We start from the raw sequence: 20,663 nt of genomic DNA on the forward strand, positions 1-20,663 counted from the left end.
GCTTCCTGTCGCTGGATTTCATTCAACTGACTTGAGTTCGTAAGAAATACTCACCAATGCGAGGCCCTTGTCCCTTCTACCTCAAGCATTTCATTCTCCCTTGATGAATCTTCAAACCCCTGACCATTGTTGCCTTGCTCCAGCCTCAGACAATATCCTGGAGTTCCATGTCTTTGCTAACTGCAGATCTTGAACTAGTCTTTTGTGAAGTACTCTCCATTCTCATATATGTTTCCATTCCTAAGTTGTTAACCATGTTATCCAACGTTGAGCCATTTTCCTGCCACCACTCTCACAAACTCTAGGGGTATTTTTCTCTTTAATTTCTTAGAAGCCTTGGGCAGGTGTCTCCAGCATCCTGTTTACCTTTGAAAACAAAGAGCTGGATACTGCCAACCAGGGTATCTTCACAAGAGTTGAAATTCTAAAGATCTCGTCATGTTTTCTGGAAGATATTAACCAACTTTAATAAATAACCTAGTGTGTAAATGCTTTTTTTCAGACTACCTATTGCAAAGTACAGAAAATGTGAAATCCTTTCAATTTTTCCAATGGTATTTCTAAAAATAAAAAACAATAATTCAAGGATAATTGTACTTTCTGTTATTTCTCTTTTAGACTGACATGTATCTAACATTAATTAAGTTGTGCTTGGCTGCAGTGAGCACAATCTGGGGAAGTACATTCAGGGAGCTACTTCACATTGCAACTTCCTTAAACTCCACTTAAGAATAAGAATGTACCGTACTGCACCATCCTTACATAATTTTCAATTTTCCAAGGGACATGCCCCTGGACACCCCCCAGCTTCGTTCATGAACCCGAAATATGGTTATCATATACTGGCCTTATACATTTTTAGTGCAGTGTGCTGGGGGGAGGTTCTAGGGAAAATGATGAACATGAGTCGGTATGACAGCCTGGGAAGTTTAGAAGATGATATCTTGATAAAATGGGTCTCCCAGGGTTACACATGTAAAGCTGGTTTGATCCAAGACCAAAGCGCATAATGAATATTTATGACACTTCTGATCAGATCATTTCCCAAGTTGCCAAATACATACTACCTTCTTGAGAGCATATGAAATATTTTAATGTATTAGGAAATGTTGCATAAAGTCATAGGGCTTTATTTATTTTGCCACAGCTATGAAACAAAATGTGATTTATTGGCCTCATTGTTAGAATCACAAGACTGTTAAAATCACAACAATATATTGAAGGTGGTGATTTTAATAATATATTCACACTGCTTATATGATGTACGATCATGTAATTGTGGATGAAGTGAATGGCAATCACCTAATAATGATGGGCAGGCTGGTTCAATGCTTATCCAGTATAGAGAGTCCAGACACGGATAGGGGCATTAGAAAGCACAGAGCACATTTATTTTAGTAGTCAAATGCTTCAGACCACACACAGCCTAGTTCCACAGTACTGTTCTATAACACACATGTCACAGGGTCAGGTATTTATTTCTATTACAATATTTAGTTCCCTAGTTAGGCCGTATTACTCCAGGCTCTGCCCTCCTCACAACTGAGAGATATTCCACAGAGTACAATCCAGGATGCAGCACACATTCATTATATATGTTACTTAAAGGTTAAGTAACCAGTTAGCAAAGGATTATTACAAAGTGGCTTCATCTTGTGTTGTTTGCAGGGGTACTGGAACTAGGGGTGCTAGGAGTGTGACAGCACCCCTTGGTTTTGCATGGCTTTCATCATATACAGGGGTTACAGTTTTGTTCAATGGCTTTCAGCACCCCCACTTTAAAAATTGTTCCAGTGCCACTGGTAGGTTGTGCATTTCTTGGTATTGTGGGTAGGGTATAAGTTTAAGGGAAGCAGTTTTTGAATTGTTTTACCGAACAGTTTTTTGATTGCCTTCACTTGGAAATATAATCCGAATACTGTTTATTGACTCCTGAAACATAATTACACCTTAGTAATTCACAATAAATCAACCTTTTTCATTTTTACTGAATGGAAATAGAAAACAACTAAAAAAAAACTCATAACTGAAACTTACCTTAGTAGGGAAAAGAAAAAAAAAAACGCTTTGTCATTGTAAATTTGCTTATTCATGTTGAATCTTCCCAACAAGAGGAAGAGGCTAAACCTTACTGTAACGGGTGTACTTCTGTTTCCTGTTATTTCCTGGCATCTACAAAATTGCACACTTTTTCTTTTAATTCATCTTGAACACAAATTCTGATGAAGTGATACTTAACTGTACACAAAGAATAATGCATTATTCACTGTTTTAATATCCTTTGCTGTACATATGAAACAATTCGGCAGTAGAAGCCTAACTCTCCCTAAAGTGGTTAATAGGTCCCTAAACCTAACCCCAACCCTAACCCTAACCCCCTGTCACCAGTACAACACACACACACACACACACACACACACACACACACACACAACTGACTCTCCCCAACTGCTTTGCCACTATTTAAACAGCACACCACAACATGCTGAAGTAGCTAAGTTTACTAAGGTGCTTAATGTAGCAGCTATAACCTTTACAACCCACAGACCCTGATTAGCGCTATTAGCATACTACCTTATCTAAGGTAACATTAGGTAGTCCAAGATTAGTGCTAATCTGGGTCTGTGTAGTCAACAGATAAGAAACTAAGTAGACAAACTTTCAGAGAAAAAAAAAGTCACGATCACAATCCAGCCGTGTGGCCATTCATCCATTTCAGTGAATTCCTTCCACTGTACCTCTGTGACACACAGCAATACATAGGTTTTCTTATCCTCAAGTTCTAGTCAATGTCAATGCTACCAAGCACGTTCCATACATGGTATACGCTGGAATAAGGAGTAATGGTGTTACAGCTGACTATAATGTCCCTGGCATTTTATCAGCCACATTGCTGCTGTAATATATGGACAGAGACTCTAAAGAGCACCCATGTTTATCATAACAAATATTGAGGAGAAGCTAATGGCACCGGCAGTCTTACTATATGACAGTTGTTGTAAATAATAAGGATGTAAACACTTGTAGCTGCTGCAGATGTACATGTTTACTACTAATTATATAATACTACTGATTTGGTAACTACAGTGTAATTAATGCAACTATAAGGCAATTAAATATTACTTGGTAATTACGTAAGGGGTAACAAAGTCATCAATTGTACTACCATATTATATTATATCACTAGCCAATTACTACATTATACGACATGTGAGTGTAAGGATTTTAAGGAGATAAGGCATAAACAGAAATATTCATATCATACATACAATATGAATAATATAATGTGAATGACAGTAATGCCAAAAAAATGATTATGCAATAATTAATTCAAGTATATTGATCCTATATTACACTGTCGTTTCGCTAATTATTGCATTAAGTAATACTTGCCGTGTAACTGAATTAGCAGTGTCTATTACAGGGAAAGACTGGCCATGTGAGTACATATTAATAAGTATGTAATTGCAAAAATGTACCATGTTCTTACATGGTAATTACTATGCTATTACACACATGTTTTTTTTTTTGTTTAAATAAAATGTTACCTGGTGTAATTAAAGGACAGTTTAATGTAACACCAACAGTTACCACATAAAGCATTGGAAGTTGCCCAGCTATTACTATGTTATTACATGGTTACATGTATTATATCTACAGTAAAGTGCTGCAATGAATTGTTTAGCATTTTTGTTTTTTAACTTTAATATATATATATATATATATATATATATATATATATATATATATATATATATATATATATATATATATATATATAATATTTATGACAAATAAGGATATTAAAATCCTACTTTATGAAAAAATAATTATACTTTAAACATTGATAAAAAAAAAAAATTCTCAGTATATACACTTTACATTTGGAATATGATGCTTAGCAGTTCTGGTTTCCAACAAGTAAGTTTACATACATACTGGGCATGTATGATAAAGCAGAACCTGTACAAGATGAGGTCACATTTTCCCAGGTTAGTTGACACTTTGGGCATTCACTGTGACTGACAGAGCTAGAACGTATGATATCAGCACAAAAACAAGCCCAGTTATTCACCGTGAAATCATATAAAAAGAAAAGAAAAATTGACCAGAAATGGATACCCCCAACCTTCTAAACAGATTTGTCAAACACCGGACATAATGCTTTCCATACGTTTACCTAATAAAGCATCATCATTTTCTATCATAAGAACATAAGAAAGTTTACAAACAAGAGGAGGTCATTCGGTCCATCTTGCTCCTTTGGTTGTTAGTAGCTTATTGATCCCAGAATCTCATCAAGCAGCTTCTTGAAGGATCCCAGGGTGTCAGCTTCAACAACATTACTGGGGAGTTGATTCCAGACCCTCACCATTCTCTGTGTAAAAAAGTGCCTCCTATTTTCTGTTCTGAATGCCCCTTTGTCTAATCTCCATTTGTGACCCCTGGTCCTAGTTTCTTTTTTCAGGTCGAAAAAGTCCCTTGGGTCAATATTGTCAATACCTTTTAGAATTTTGAATGCTTGAATTAGGTCGCCGGGTAGTCTTCTTTGTTTAAGACTGAATATATTCATTTATTTTAGCTTGTCTGCATATGACATGCCTTTTAAACTCGGAATAATATTCAACATGATGTCTTACTAATGCATTGTATAGTTTTAACATTACTTCCCTTCATTTAAATTCAACACTTTTCACAATGTATCCGAGCATTGAAAGTGAAAGTGAAAGCGTGATACAAAACAGCGTGCCTAGCTGCAAGAGTTGATTATTCAACATCAGACAAGAGCCAGGAGAGACTTCTCGTCCATCAGTGAAGGTAATACAGTACTCTATTATTAGTGTTATACTAGTCCTGTATGAAATACATTTAAAGAACACTACATTTTACTGGACTTTCAACACTGGTTTTGTGTAGAATGGAATTATGTTTATTTTATTATTTTTATTTTTTTTTACAGTATGCTACTTACATACGCTGGCAAAACCAGGTACTGTTGAAATATCATATAAATTCAGTTACGGTATGTTACATGTATGTTAATACACTGTATTGTACATTTTATTGTAATCAGTAGAAACAGTATTCTTTTATTTGTGTATTGCTTTAAAAGTTAAAGGTTTATGAAAAGAATAACGGTGTTTCTTTTCTCGTTACTATAATTTTCAGTAAGCAATTTCATAATTTTGAATGTTGAAGTTGTTCTTTGTAATCGTCCTCAATCTATTTTTTAAAGTCACGAAAAACTTTTCATTTGTTGTAGTACATTCTGTCAATTCCTACCATAATATGAGTTTGCGTTTCAAGGAAGTTTTGTTTTCATCACTCGTTAAATTACTTTCATACACCCACTCTTCGGTCAAGTAAAATATTCTCTGTAATCGTTACTTCATACCTGTAACACGCTGCATGTATTCTCTACATCACATTTTTTTTTTTTTTTTTTTTACATTTTTCATAGAAATGCACCTGTATATGAAGCTTTTTTTTTACACTATTTTTTAATAAAACATCAGTGTGCAGAAGTGCATTACTTGTATGCAGTAGTGAAATTAAACAACGACCCCGGTGTGATTTTTCACTATTTCCTGGTAGCCTAAACAAGGCATTATGTATTATGGTAAAGTTAAAATAGAGGCAAGAATTACAATCACAATTAAATAATATTAATAAAAACTTAAAAGAATAGAATTTTGCATTTGTGGTTATACCAAATTAACAAGCAATGGTCCTGTACACTTAGGGCAACATTTTAACTGACATATTGCATTTTCATAATTCAACTTGAACTACAAAAAAAAATGTCACAAACAATGCCTACCACCACCACTGTACAGTCAACATTAGAGCAAGTATTACAAGAAAATGAGATATTACCATGCCTGATGCCCTATATTAAGTAAAAAAAAAAAATGTCTAGATTCTGATACTGTCATTAGCTTATGATAGTCAAGCAGAATTAGTTCCAGCAGAATTAGACAAGCGCTTCGCTAGGTCTCTAGGTCTCTTAGGTGTAAAATACATATATGTTGGTCTGCCTACATCTGCCTCCGATGTATTCCGCAGAGGAGATGTGTTTCCTACCAGTGGAAAATAAAGGTGACAAACATTCTCAATGCAACCCATGCTTGGAACTACCGTTAAGTTATAAAAATGAAGAAAACAAAGAGCAGTTTACAGCAATTTGACTAATGTTCACTCCAAGGTGTGGGTGTGGAGCAGTTGAATGTTATGCTGCTATCACAGTACTAATGCACTACTTTCTAGGCTTTGAACCTTTTTTTCTTCAGAAACTAGTTGCTTGTATTAGCATAATTATAAGCAGATATGCCCTATTCTTATTGTTTTAGAAATACAAATGGTTCCCTGGTTTAGGCATTTCCTTTAACAATGACCAGCAACATGAGAGGCAAAGACATTGTAAAACAAAACCAATTACTGATTAATTAATGCAAAATTACTAATGATTATTCAATATGTCAAAATGATTAAAACCTGAATTATGTATTTTCCAACTTATCATTTTAAGTCTAAAGTGTGTTCACTATATATTAATATATATTATATTTTTAAAAGTAACCTAAGACACATTCTAATTGATTCTGGATAAAGGAGACATAGAACAGAGATAACTTTATAAAGACATTGGCAGTTTCCCAGCCCCTGTGCATATTTATGTTTATATGTTGTGTGTAGTGTGTTAATGTTGGCGTATAGTCATTAGTTCACGGGATATAAATAGGTCTGTGTAACACAAGTGGTTTAAAATGTGTATTTGTATTTAGGCACAAGGATTGCACAGCACTTCATGTGCAGGTAAAATGTAATAATATGTTAGGACGGGAATTTGCACTAAATTAATTCACGTGCAGTTGTACCGAGACTCCAGTTGAATGATTGATTAGCAATTGAGTCTCGGTACAGCTTCATAAAAGCAGCATGTTTTCACTCACTCAGGCTTGTGTGTTTGTAAGTGGAGAACGGTTGAGTGAGAGAGGAGAATTAATTTGAACATAGCAATTGCTACAGCGTGTAGCTACAGTCTTTTTATTTTTGCAATAAACTGGCGCAAGCAAGCGCATTTACTATTTCACCCATCCTGTCTGTATTGTTTCCTGGTTCTGACATCACCACTCAGCTAGAATGCCACATATGGTGTCCTGCGTGGGATAAACCACAGCCTCCAAGTCAGACCAGGGAAGGACAGCGTTTTTATTTTTATTTTTTTAAAACTGTTTTTGTTAAAAAAAAAAAAAAAAAATGGCAGAAGATGCCGTCAGGCTGTGGGAGTGGATCCAGGAGAATGTGGAGCTGTTGACCCAGTCCATGCTCATAGCCATCTGGGTCCTGTGGCTGATGGACAGGGAGTGATGGGAGGCCTGGGAGCGAGAGCACACACCCAAAACCCAGGAGGAAGGTGTAGAGTTGGGTCTCCAGAGAGAAGTCATGGGCCGGTCTGGAGTCCGATTGAGGGAGACCGCCCATTGACTAATGATGGATCACCCGGGATGGCTTCCCACCTCCACCAGCAGAGGGAGAATGCCTGCTTTCCCCATCTCCACCAGCAGAGGAAGAATGCCTGCTGTCCCCATCTCCACCAGCAGAGGAAGAATGCCTGGTTTCGTCTCCAGAGCCAGAGGGAGAGGTCCCACTGCTGTCTCCAGAGCGAGAGGGAGAGCCGCACCAGTACCCTGCAAGTGAGGGAGAGCCACACCAGTCCCCTGCAAGTGAGGGAGAGCCGCACCAGTTCCCTGCAAGTGAGGGAAAGTCGCACTACACGCTGCTCCCGCCTTCGTCGCCAGGAGACTACACACTGCTCCCGCCTTCGTCGCCAGGAGACTACACCCTGCTCCTGCCTTCGTCACCAGGAGACTACACATTGCTCCCGCCTTCGTTGCCAGGAGACTACACGCTGCTCCCGCATTCGCCGTCAGGAGACTACACGCTGCTCCCGCCTTCGTCGCCAGGAGACTACACGCTGCTCCCGCCTTCGTCGCCAGGAGACTACACCCTGCTCCCGCCTTCGTCACCAGGAGACTACACACTGCTCCCGCCTTCGTTGCCAGGAGACCACACGCTGCTCCCTCATTCGCCGTCAGGAGACTACACGCTGCTCCCGCCTTCGTCGCCAGGAGACTACATCCTGCTCCCGCCTTCGTCGCCAGGAGACTACACGCTGCTCCCGCCTTCGTCGCCAGGAAACTACACGCTGCTCCCCCTTCGTTGCCAGGAGACCACACGCTGCTCCAGCCTTTGGCGCCAGGAGACTACACGCTGCTCCCACCTCTACCGCTTCCACCACCAGGAGCAGAGCAGCAGGAGCTGCCTCTGCTTCCACCACCAGCAGGAGCAGAGCAGCAGGAGTGGCCTCTGTCTCCGCCACCTCCACCAGCAGGAGCAGAGCAGCAGAAGCGGCCTCTACCTCCACCACCTTCACTGCCAGGAGCAGAGCAGCGGGAGCTGCCTCTGCCTTTGCCTCCTCCACCACCAGGAACAGAGCAGCAGGAGCTGCTTCTGCTTCTGCCTCCGCCGCCTTGACCACCAGCAGGAACAGTGCAGCAGGAGCTGACTCTGCCTCTGCCACCTCCACCAGCAGCGGGTGAATACCTGCTGGTTCCGCCCCCACCAACATGGGAGGACTACTTGCCGCTCCCACCTCCACCAGCAGAAGGTGACTACCTGCTGGTTCCATGGGAGGAGCTGCAGCTGAGTTTGCCATCACCCGGGTATGCCTTCACGTCACCGCCCGGGGATGCCTTCACGTCTCCACCTGGGGATGCTTGCCTCTCTTTGCCCAAGGATGCCTGCTTCGCATCGCCTGGGGTTGCCTGCGGCTCAGCATCGCCTGTGGAGTCACCAGTTACAGGGTATGAGGGAGAAGCTCCTGCTGCCGTCTGTATGACGAGGGGCTCCCCTCCCGAGATCACCTCCCAAGGGTTCGCTGCTGCTGTTGCCTCCCAAGAGTCCGCTGCTGCCGTCACCTGGGGTCGTCAGCTCTGCTTCGCCTGGGGTCGTCAGCTCTGCTTCGCCTGGGGTCGCCAGCTGTGCTTCGCCTAGGGTTAGGGTTAGTCGCCTAGCCAGGCTGCCACAATACAGTTTTACTGATGCCGACTAATCAGACCATGTATAATACTGTATTTTACTTTCCTCAGGTAATATGAAGATAATTCTACTTGTCATTGTGCTTGAACTCCATTGGCCAGTTTTGCGAGGTATCAATCTTTCTCATTTAAATATTTAATAACATGTATATTCTTTAGTTTAACATCAACTTGGTATGGGTATGAAATAGCACACTGATGTATTGTTGATATTCAGAATGACTTAGTATATGATTTTCTGTTCTAGTCATCACATCCTTTCATGACATGGTTCATTGATTCATTTCCTATCTCCAGTGATCTGAAATGTGTTTAATTCTTATGTAAACATACGACTGGCATGAGAAAGTGCTAAAAATAGAGACACTTCCTCTTTGCTTTAAGTGACTGTCATGTACATTGACCACTGTATAGATCAAGATTCCTGTTACAAAGAGCTAGTTTATGCTAAAAGTCACATTTAAACAAACTTCGTATTTGTTTTTATTTACCCATATTTAAGTTCTCACCTTTTAAATATGCACTTTGTGTGTGTTGTGTAATTATCTATTGCTGTTTCTGCTCAGATCAATAATAACCAGGCTAAACAAATGTCCTTTTTCAAAAAAGGGGACTGCTTCTAAAAACTGAGGTGGTTTTAGAAAAGACCACCAGCTGTATTTCGGTAATTTAGTCCCTCTGTCCAATTGTGGCATCTATGAAATCAATATAGAAAAGCACAGTTTCAGGGGGGGTGTAAATTACAGTTCCCCATTTAGCTCTTAGGAGTCTTATTAGAAGCAGACCCAGGGGTGGAGGACTTTAGTTAGTTAGCAGTTGCAGTACTAGCCAGGTTTCATACAACTAACACTGTAAAAAACGGGTATTGAAGGTCTGTTTTCTGAGAGAACAGGGGGGTTTATATATCTAGGAATATTTTATACAGATACCATTGAACTACATGTTTGTGTAGCATTGACCGTGACTATGGGACAGTGCATCATTTGACATAAATTGTCTATTTTTCCAGCTCTATTCACTGTGGAAATGGCTGAAACCTTTTATCTCGCCGAGTTTGGAAAAACTGTCAAAATGGAGTGCATATTCCCGACAGGAGGCAGTCTGGACAGTGTAAATGTGTATTGGCACCGAATGCTGTCTAACGGCTCAGAGTATGAAGTGTATACGCTGGTAAATGGGAACGAGGACCTGCAATCACAGCACCCTGAGTATAAAGGGAGAGCCCATATGAAGCCAGACCTGCTCAGGAAGGGGCGGGCGGTGTTGGAGATCTCCAATGTTAAGATTTCTGACTCTGGCTTGTACAGGTGCCTCATCAAAATGGGAGGGGCTGACTACAAACATGCCACCCTTAGTGTTACAGGTAAGCAATGGCCCTCTGTTAAGTGGAAGTCATGCAAATGCAGTAATACTGCAGTACACAGGTGCAGGTAACGTCAAATATTAGCACAGACTGTTTAGCCCATTATACATGACACAACTTTGATCTTTTTTTTTCTGGCCACTGTTGAAGCTAGTTGATTGCAAAAATATTTTTCTGTTCAACTTAAAAATGAAAGCATTCAGAACCAGGTTTCAAATCAGGTAGTGATTCAAGGGTAGTAAAAACACAAACAGCTTTCCCAAGAGTTTATCACAAACCAGCTTGGAGTTGGCAAAACACATTCAGATGAACTATTGCAATTGCTTGTTGGTGTAAAAAGACCCCATCAGTTCTTGTCTGCCGTAACTATCTGTTTGTAAACCTGAAACAAAACAAACAAAAAGACACACATTCAGTTTCCTTTATCATTTCTTTCAGCACCCTACAAGATAAAAACCCATGTAAAGGAACTTCCTAGAAATGTAGATCATAAGGATGCAGAATTGTCTTGCGAATCTGAAGGATACCCCCCAGTCCAGGTGCTCTGGAAGGATGGGAATGAGCAAGACCTCAGCAAAAAAGCTTCCAGCAAACATTCTGTTACTGCAGATCAGCTGTTCCACATATCAAGTCTCCTGATTGTAAATGCAAGCTCCAACAACACATATCACTGCATACTCTGGAATGAAACCATGGACGAGACTTATAGTGCCAGTCTTAGAATCCCAGGTACTGAGATATTTTTGATTTGTTTGTTTTTTTGCTTCAGTTGACTCCTGCTGTATTACTATTCTAAGTGTTGGATGCACTCTTCTCGTCCACTTCGCTGCAGGGTCATTCCATTAAAAACAGTATGTCTGTTACACAACCAAGTCATCAATATCAGGCTAATGGCCCCCCGAAATGGGTCTATCCCGAACACGCAGAAGTTTGATCATCTCAGAGTACTGTCTTACCAGAAATGTGTTTTTGATGAATTGTCCAATGACTTACTGATCACTTATCCAAACATATTTTCATGGAATGGCCTTTCAGTACTTGGAACCAAGTCCTTAATTATTTCCAGCAAATTGCAAGTTAAGGACCTAGTTGTAACACAGTCTTCCATTGGAATGGGCTGGAAAAGCCAAGGCGACCTACCCCTGGGTCTTCTACCTGGTCATTTACTATATGTGTCCAATTAGGACAGTTTTGGAATTCATTTGAACTCACATAGCAATGCATTTTGGTACTTGTGATCTTGCATTTCTTAAAGAAGAAAAACAGTTAAAAGTTAGCTTAATGCATTGGGATGTGAACTGCCCCAATTAACCTGCTCACCATACAGCACACAATATAGCCACTCAAGTACTTTCTTAGCATGCAATAAACAATGTCAATTGGAAGTATGGGGATGTTTATTTTAAATAAATATTTCCCCACATACGTTCCTTTTTATGCACAGATTGATATGATGCACATATCATTACTACAGTAACCTGTGCACTCACAAGCAGCTTGCCTCCAGTATCTGTCTACCATGAATTATATTGGGTTTGTACATTTACAGCATTTTTTGTAGTTTTACCGTGACATAGGGATCCAGTTCTGTCTAGGTTTAATGAACATGAAACTGATCGTATACAGTGTAGTTTATATTGTATTTGTTATTGTGGAAATTAAGTTACTGGGAAAAAAAAACTGAATATACCAATGCAGTTAATGCAGTTATTCAAATGTCAATGGTCACTTGGGAGTTTTATTTTCTGCATTCAAAGTCATATATAACATTTATTAGATGAATATGCAACTGGAGCTATCCTGCATCACTTTATTTTTACTTAAATCTCATTTTGCTTTTATGAGAAATATCAACAGGAACAAATAGAGTCATGTATTATTTAAAAACATAAGAGAATGTTCAACCTTAAAACCAGTGGCACTGGAACAATTTTTAAAGTGGGGGTGCTGAAAGCCATTGAACAAAGCTGTAACCCCTGTATATGATGAAAGCCATGCAAAGACAAGGGGTGCTGCCGCACCACCAGCACACCTTGTTCCAGTGCCCCTGCTTAAAACTGTAACTGACCAAATTATGACTAAGCATACATTACACAGTAAAGTCATACTTTATTATTGGAAATGGTATTTCTGTAAATTGCACAATACAACTGTGTCTCTCAGATATGACTCAGACTCAGCTGAGTAACTGTGGTTTTCCAGCTCGCAAGGGAGATCCGAGTTTTGCTTTACGGAAATGTACCTGTGCTCGTGATAGGGTTTTAAATAATTACATTTTACAAACTCTCGTTTGTAGAAGTACAGCATACTTGACATATGCTGTGTAAACTTAGGTTATTTCCAACTTTTACTTATATCCTCAAACCCTGGTTTTAGTTGAGTCATGGCTGTGATCATGTGAAATATAAATCTGGTTATCTTGGCTGTTGGTTCGAGTGACTTTGCGATTTAGACTTACCTTTTGTTCCACACATGTCCTAAGTTTTGCTTGGGTAATTATGCAGTGATAGTAGAAGTAAATTCTTTGAATGTACTGTCACAGCTCTTTAGCTATATGGCAACACTTGTCTGGACTAATAGTCTTTAATGGTAGAAGTCCATTCTTTCTATATAGACTATTGAAAATGTACATGTATAAAACCAATATAATAATGCAATGGTAAACAGATATTGGATTAATAATTGTTCTGAATTTCTGAAGAAAAGTGAACATTTTCCACTGGGAATGTGCAGCGGTATTTCTTTTCCCTCTGTAACTGTGATTTTATGTATACGCTAGATTTACTACCTCGTAGTTGCAGAGTGGGCAAAAATAGCATTTCTTTAACGACCAGTGTTGTTTCTTACTACTATAATTCTTCGCTAACATTTTTAATATATCTATATGTACCCTTTTCATTGTGTTTTGCAGCGGATATAAAGACTGTTGAGCCACCGATTCCAGATGGCGTCTCTTCCACTGCATATTGGACCACAGCGGCTATCTTATTTGTGACCATAGTAATGGTGGGATTGATCATACTAATGTGGAAGAAAAAAATTAAATGTTCCCAACTACGAGGTACCGTCATTTTATTCCCATACTTATGTATCTTATACCACAGATCGTTGTGAAAGAGAGGTAATTTATTTGGTTCACTTTGTAGTTTGGATATTGATTGTTTTGGGTGAAATACAGGACAAATAGTCACATAAACTGTATAGTTTTTTTAATTTGAGCAGCTAGTGGTTATAGAGGATACATCACTAACATTCATGAAGGATATATATATATATATATATATATGGATAAGAAAGTATGTTTTAAACTTAATTAAATAACTGAATTTGGAGAATTACTTTCCTTACTCTCCTTAGATCAAACTGCAGATTGTAGGCAACGTAGCATAATTCAGTCATATAGTTATGCAGCCTTTATGTTATATAGAGAAAGCCCCCCTTGGAAAGAGAGATTTCAAAGGTATTAATAGCTAGGGAGAAATAAATAATGCCATTTTAGTTGTGCGGATTTCCCTGGAATTGGGAAGTTCCTTGACTATTTTTAAACTGTAAAGCACCTGTACAGGTAGCTGATATATATGTGATGAATAATTGACTCTATAGGACCTGTCAACATGATTCCAAGTGAAATATCTGTATTTGTTTTTATGCAATCAGTAATCTCATTTGGTAACACAGTGGCTATTAGTTTTATGGTTAGTCTGAAACCAACTGGAATCTAACTACCACCTGTGCAGGAGATGTATTGTCAAAAATGATCTGCTGCAGACCATCTGGCATATATAAAGGATGATCTTGTGTGTTATTAAGTAAGCTCTTTGTTTTTGGGGAGATTTTGGAGGACTCTTATTGCTTTATAATGTTACGTGTGGTTTGGTTACATTGACAGAATACTGTAAATACAAGGGATGGAAAACTAAAAAAAGAGAATAAAGAAAGAAGGACAGAAAGAAGCAGATGGGGATGGATGCTGGTGATATACTGTAGTAGTGTTGGTAATTCTAAAGCTGTTGCTCCTCTTTTCTGGAAGCAAACTTGTTAAATTATTTATTGGTAGTTTTATTTTTGGTACCGTGCTATAATGAAAAAATTACATGTGTTCAATTTCCCTCATTCATACAGTGGCTCTCAAAAGCATTCACCCCCCCTTAGACAAATCTGTAACTCTAGTCTGCGCTAGTCTAGTCATTGTTCTCTAGTCCCTAACCATTACCACTTCACTGAGGGAAGCTCCCGAATCTAAATACAGCAATACACCGTCATATATCAAATACACTTTGCTCACCAGCATACACAATATATAATAAACCACTGCTCTATCACCAGTAGAATAACATTAACAATAATAATCACAAGAACAGGCATTGAAATCTTTTTGGAGGCTGCCCTGAGGCAGTCCTAGGCCACCTTAAATCACAAATGTGAATGGGGTCTTTGTTATAGACCTTTTAACATTAACTAGGGATTCTGCTAATGTTTCATTTATGCTATAAACCTTGCTAAAACAAAAAAATACCTGTCCAAGGCCTCAGTTGTTTTTAGCTAGGCCATGAGTATTTCCCAAGGCTTTGGTTAGAACTACAGACTAGAGGCCAAGCTTTTAGAAAAACAGAGCAAAAACATATGAAGGAAACAAATCCTAGATCTTATTGTGGGGGAATTTTGTTTTTGAAAATTGGTTACTTATATATTTTCACCATCTAAAGCAGAATACATTCTCCCGGTGTGAATCCAACACTTTTAGGTTTAAGTTATTCTTAAAACAACCAAGGTCTATTTCAAAATGATTCAGCCGATTATAAAAAGGTGTAGAAATATTTGATCTGCTAAAAGACTATCAATCTACATGTAACATAATCTGCAGGTTTGTTTTTTTCCGATGGAATTTTTTGTCAGTCATTAATAGTAATGTATTTTGTTGAGTTGTTAAAGTGCAGCAATATATGACTGTTCTGAACACCTTTCTTCCATGCAAAAAAAATCCAAAGCTCCCATTTATACTAGTTAATGAAAACTTTGAACTTTATTTCATATCAGATGAGCTGCAGCATAAAGATAGTTACAAGTGTTGCACAATTAAATTTAGCAGACATATAATACTGTACTTCTGCTTATACCTCTGTGGGACTTTCCTCAAGTGTACAGTACATGACCCTGTATTGTACTTACTGGAAAAAAATAAAACTCAGAAAGATATTTTGGTAAATAAAATTAAAGAAATAAACAATGTGAAGTTTACAACAGTATACCATGCTGAAAGTGTAGTAAAACACAATAAAACCACAGGAATCCATGGGAAAGCATGACACATCACATATATTTATTGTAAAGCATTGTAAAAAACAGGTCCAGAGTGGTGCATCCTGTAAAGGCAATTGATACACCCTACAGACTGAAAATCGCCAGTTCGAATCCAAGCTATGCCACAGCTGACCATGGGAGTTTGGAGGGGGCGGTGCACAATTGGCCAAACACTGCCCGGGTGGGGAACAGGTTAGGTCTGCTGAGGAGTCCTTGGCTCACTGCAACCAAAAACCCCTGTGGCTGGCCCGGGCAATTCAGGACTGTGTTGTCCTCTGGTGCTGTAAGTTCTGAATATGGCTGCATGGCAGGCATGGTTCTGAATTTGGCTGCATGGCAGGCTTGGGCAAAAATGGAAAATGAATAAAAATAATTGTTAAAAAAAACAACAAAAAAAAACATAGTTAACCGTGACAAAACTAGGTAAATGCATAGTGCAAGCATGTTAAAGCTTGGTAAACTGCAAACTTACTGTGCACATTTACCATCTTAAACTATATTAGCATACCTGTAGAGTGTGAACAGTTGGGATAGTATAGAGGTGGCACAATTAAAACCCCCGTTCCCAGTACAGATGGTAATGACAGAAATGTGCATTGTACCTTCATGTCTCTAGTTTTTCAATACATGATTTGGGGATTTTATATATATATATATATATATATATATATATATATATATATATATATATATATATATATATATATATATATAGGAAGGTATACAAACCTGTTTGGAGAAATGTATTCAAAGGCCATTTTCAGGTTCAAACCTAAAAAATAAAAATAAAAATCCAGTAAAAGGTATTAAGTGTACATTTGGGTTTTGTTTTGTTTTGGTCTGTTGTACAGCTATGTCACAGCGCTATCCCAGTGAAGAGAATGAAGTGCACATCCACATTAACACCAATGAAGACGACGGTATGTTCACCAAACATGTGTCTGTTGGTATTTTTGTTCACACCAGTGTTTTATAAATTATATTGAGTCTGTTCTATTGGCTTTGCATTAAGGTGTGTGTGTAAAGCTTCTGCTGTGAACTTGGTAGCCGACTGAGTTGAGTGAAGCTGCACCTGTCTGTATTTGTTAGTATGTTAACATGGACAAAATGCCATAGTTATTAATACTGTCTCATACAGAACTGTACATTTATTAAAATCTGCATGTCTTGAATGAACACGTGATAAAATAATACAAATATATTGAGCTATTCTGCGTGAGGTAAAGCAGACAATAAATTAAATCATTCTGAATGTATTCCTCTACCACAATACTTAGAGGAGGGTTATGTATACACTTATATAGAAAGAGGCTGTTTAATGCACTAATGAAACTGCATTAAAAAAAGGACATTGTAGACTCAGAGTAATCCCAGCAATATAAGTTATGAGTTACAAAGATAGGTTGATATATTTAGCCAAGAAAAAACAAGGGTTATCAAGTTAGCTGACACAAAGGGGTTGTTTACAAACTAGTATCAATCAGCTGCTAGGAACCAAACAAGCACTGATTATGTTCTTTCTTAAATTAACTTTAGTTTGAATTTATTGGCAGCTCAAAAAAAAAGCTTTTTATAGCTGATAGAGGGATATCAGTTGCTAACCAAGTAAGAGGGCTGCATCCGTGTATCATATGTACGAAAATTTTGACTTGACGATTATTTAGTATGTATAATAATAATTTAGGGGAACTGAAACACAACTCTGTCTGGTTTTGTATAATTTACCTCATGAGTTAAGGTACATGCTGTTTGTTTAATAGTGCAAAAAAATTATATTGCTCAACCAATAGCACTGAAGTGTGACAGTTTTGGTTCATAGCTTATCAGATTCGCTGCCATCCAATACAAAGTCATGTGGCCCAGTCAGTTTACTGGTAGTAAGCTGTCATGTGATTTATGTTAAACTGAAATCTGCTGACCTACAGATAGGGGGTTACAACAAATATTGTTCAGTGATCTGTCACTGAAGGGCAAATAATGATATGGGTTCTGTTGCATTACTTTAAATGGTGCATTCAGGAAAATGATGGGGGGGGGGGGGGATTGTTGTTTAAGCAGTACAAACAAAGCCATTGTATAGCATATAATGTTCTCTTAGCTACACCAGTGCTGTTGCTATGAGTCTGGTCATGCAGCAACATTTAGCAAATTTCTTGCCTTTGATCATTTACACATTTTTTAAAAAAACAAAACAATACAATTCTATAACAAGTTATTGGGAGTTATTTAGTTATTGTTTTTAAAACCCATTTCAGTACAAATGTGCCATACTCAGTGGGCCCTATTTTAAGCCAGTGCAAAAAGCTATTTTTTTTTTTTAAAGGGAATAAAACAGTTCTACATAACGGTATTAAATTAGAAAGAAAGTATTAGTTAAAGGAAGGAGCAGTAAATAAATGTAGTAATTTACAGGTAGTACAGTTGTGATTTTTCTTTTTACTCTGAAAACACGCCTTTACACCTGCACTTGGACTTGCTCAAAATGTATCTCGTCGATTTTGTCACTCAGACCATTTTGCCCAGTTAACAGCTCAACACTAGGTTCCATAAGAGGCTCAAAGTGGCTTTAACTCTTGCTGCTTATTGTACATTCTATAATTCCTGTAGATGATGGTGCTATTAACTGGTAACCATGGCCATAATTAGGAATACTCAACCATTCAAATATATATAAATTCATGTCCCATAAAGGTATCGTTGCCTAAAGCCTGCTCCGTTCAACCCACTACCCTCAGCCAGACACATTTAATGAATTCATGTAAGTGCCCCTAGAAAAAAAAACATAGTTTGCAAGAGATTGAAAGTCTCAGGGAGTTATTGAAAGCAAAATACACAGCAAGTTCAGTTTCAGACTGGGGGATTGGGGGGTGGCATTCAGGTTTCTCTGAGCAGTTTTTTCCTCAAAGACTTGTTAACAGGTATGCTTTGTAATACATTTGAAATACAAAATACATACAAACAGACTAAAAAGTCTGGAATCCACTTAGCCTTAATGTTCAGAATGGATTTTCTAAGCCAACTCCAATCCCTCACTACACTTGTGGTGTATGTTTACTATTAGTCCATCTACAATGATGAAACTACTGTTCTGCCATCTGTGAGTCGGTGGGTGTATTGTACTGTAAAAAGAATAAACAAGATTTATCAGAAAGCATGTCTGCTTCAAACTGAAACTTAGTGCAGAACACGTCATACATTTCAATCAAGGCAGTAGGGAATAGATGTGTTGTTTTTTGACTAAAAAAAAACAAACAGTAGTTGGCTAAATTCCACTGATTCACTGGCGCTCATTTTTTAACAATAATTTTTCAACTGCTGGTATTACTTTAAGCCTCTAATAAGGTCAATGTAAAATATAACATATCTTTGGCATGCCCATATACAGCTTTGTATGACTTATTTCAATATAATATACTGACAGTATTTAATAAGGGTGGTCTTTTTGAAAACCTAAAGCTGAAAAAGTTATACATTTATTCCATAGCAGCGTACAGCCAATATGCTAGGAATTTATCTTTATTTTGCATGTCACAATATATTTCCATTATGTATTGAGAATATCAGAAATACAAAATGTACCCTGAATATTTATTCACAGTACTGAATAGTAAATTTGAAATCTTCATATTACATTCTGTGCTCTGCATGCATTGGTAAACCATGGTAAAAGCACATCAAAGTGTATTCAAAGCATAAAGAAAGCATGATGAAGCAAAAGAAAGCTTGGTAAAGTGTGTTTTTTAAGGAGAGCTCTAAGGTGTGAATTATTGCTTGTGATAAGAGTGGTGGTTATTTGCCACAAAGATATATATGCTCTCTTCCCATTTGGGATACCAGCTACATTTTCGCAATACCTCATTTATTTCCTCTTTTGTTTTTCCTTTTATAAACATCACTTTAGATATTCATCTTTTAGGAGTGTTTTTAGAAGCTGACCCGGTGGTTTGAAACAGTTTTTATATCTGAATAAACTGAATAGTTAGTAAGCAGGGCAAATAATAAGTTAAGTAGAAGCAACAGCAGAGTATTTGTTTGTCTATCTGTATGTCAACCATTAAAGGGTTAACGTAGTAACAGCGCAGCAAGGTGTAGTAAAGATTAGTGAAAGAATGGTAAAGCTTGGAAAAGCATTCTAAAGACCATAGATGTATGGTAAAACATATTAAACTAACCAGGGTAAACTGTGGTAAATGCATAGTATAATCATAGGAAAAGCATGGTAATACTGCACAAATACCATACAAAAATAATATGGTAAACTTTTATAGGCATATAGTGTTCCAGTTTTTTATGTTACTAATGACCTTAATTTTGAATTTATAGCCATGGCGAGGGATGAATATTACTGACAGGCTTGTTCCATTTAAAATGACAAGTTAACTTACCGTTCATGTTAGAATGATGCTTGATCTTCTTGTCTACTTTACAGAGATGGGCAAACTCAACCACTGACAACCTTGATACCGCAGCCAAAGGGGGCGCTTTTGGTGTGACACCTTTGGCGTGCGGTAGTTAGAGATTGTCGTGTTGCTGCAGTGCGAAGGCTCCAATGGGAACATTTATGAAGAGATGATAAGGCAGCCATTACCGGAGAAGAGGTTCAGTGAGGCAGTCCTGGAGGCTGTTCTGATGGAGCACTTCAATGCTTTATTGATTCTTGACGGGTACAGTAAAGAAAAAACAACACTAGGTGAATCGTTGAGGAGCCTTATAAAGGAAAGGTATTCTATATGTTTTCTGGTTACAAGCCTTCCTGAAGGATGTGAACACATTGTTGACACTTTTGGATTTGTTCTGAAGCTGCAAAGTGGAGTCGCAGCTGATATCTTTCTATAATATGCTTTTTAGGCCTTGAAGCTAATAAAGAAAACATCTACAATTTATTTAAGAAATCACAA

The 20,663-nt window shown here is 38.0% G+C and overlaps 1 protein-coding gene across 1 annotated transcript; it reads left to right on the forward strand.

Moving 5' to 3' along the window:
• Positions 1–4,787: 4,787 nt before the first annotated feature.
• Positions 4,788–20,337, forward strand: LOC121328050 (programmed cell death 1 ligand 1-like). The gene is made up of 7 exons (XM_041272516.1): positions 4,788–4,818; positions 9,153–9,212; positions 10,111–10,464; positions 10,903–11,193; positions 13,376–13,525; positions 16,617–16,685; positions 20,195–20,337. Exons 2-7 carry the CDS (start codon positions 9,158–9,160, stop codon positions 20,215–20,217), a joined length of 942 nt encoding a protein of 313 aa, XP_041128450.1. The 5' UTR covers positions 4,788–4,818; positions 9,153–9,157; the 3' UTR covers positions 20,218–20,337.
• The last annotated feature ends 326 nt before the right edge of the window (positions 20,338–20,663 follow it).

The sequence above is a fragment of the Polyodon spathula genome, chromosome 2 (assembly GCF_017654505.1).
Source record: "Polyodon spathula isolate WHYD16114869_AA chromosome 2, ASM1765450v1, whole genome shotgun sequence".
Taxonomy (NCBI): domain Eukaryota; kingdom Metazoa; phylum Chordata; class Actinopteri; order Acipenseriformes; family Polyodontidae; genus Polyodon; species Polyodon spathula.

Excerpts from the sequence above, each read along its gene's own strand:
- LOC121328050 (XM_041272516.1), top strand. The coding sequence starts at position 9,158 with ATGAAGATAATTCTACTTGTCATTGTGCTTGAACTCCATTGGCCAGTT. Across the intron at positions 9,213-10,110 it reads CCATTGGCCAGTTTTGCGAG|CTCTATTCACTGTGGAAATG; the intron begins GTATCAATCTTT and ends CTATTTTTCCAG. Across the intron at positions 16,686-20,194 it reads TAACACCAATGAAGACGACG|AGATGGGCAAACTCAACCAC; the intron begins GTATGTTCACCA and ends TCTACTTTACAG.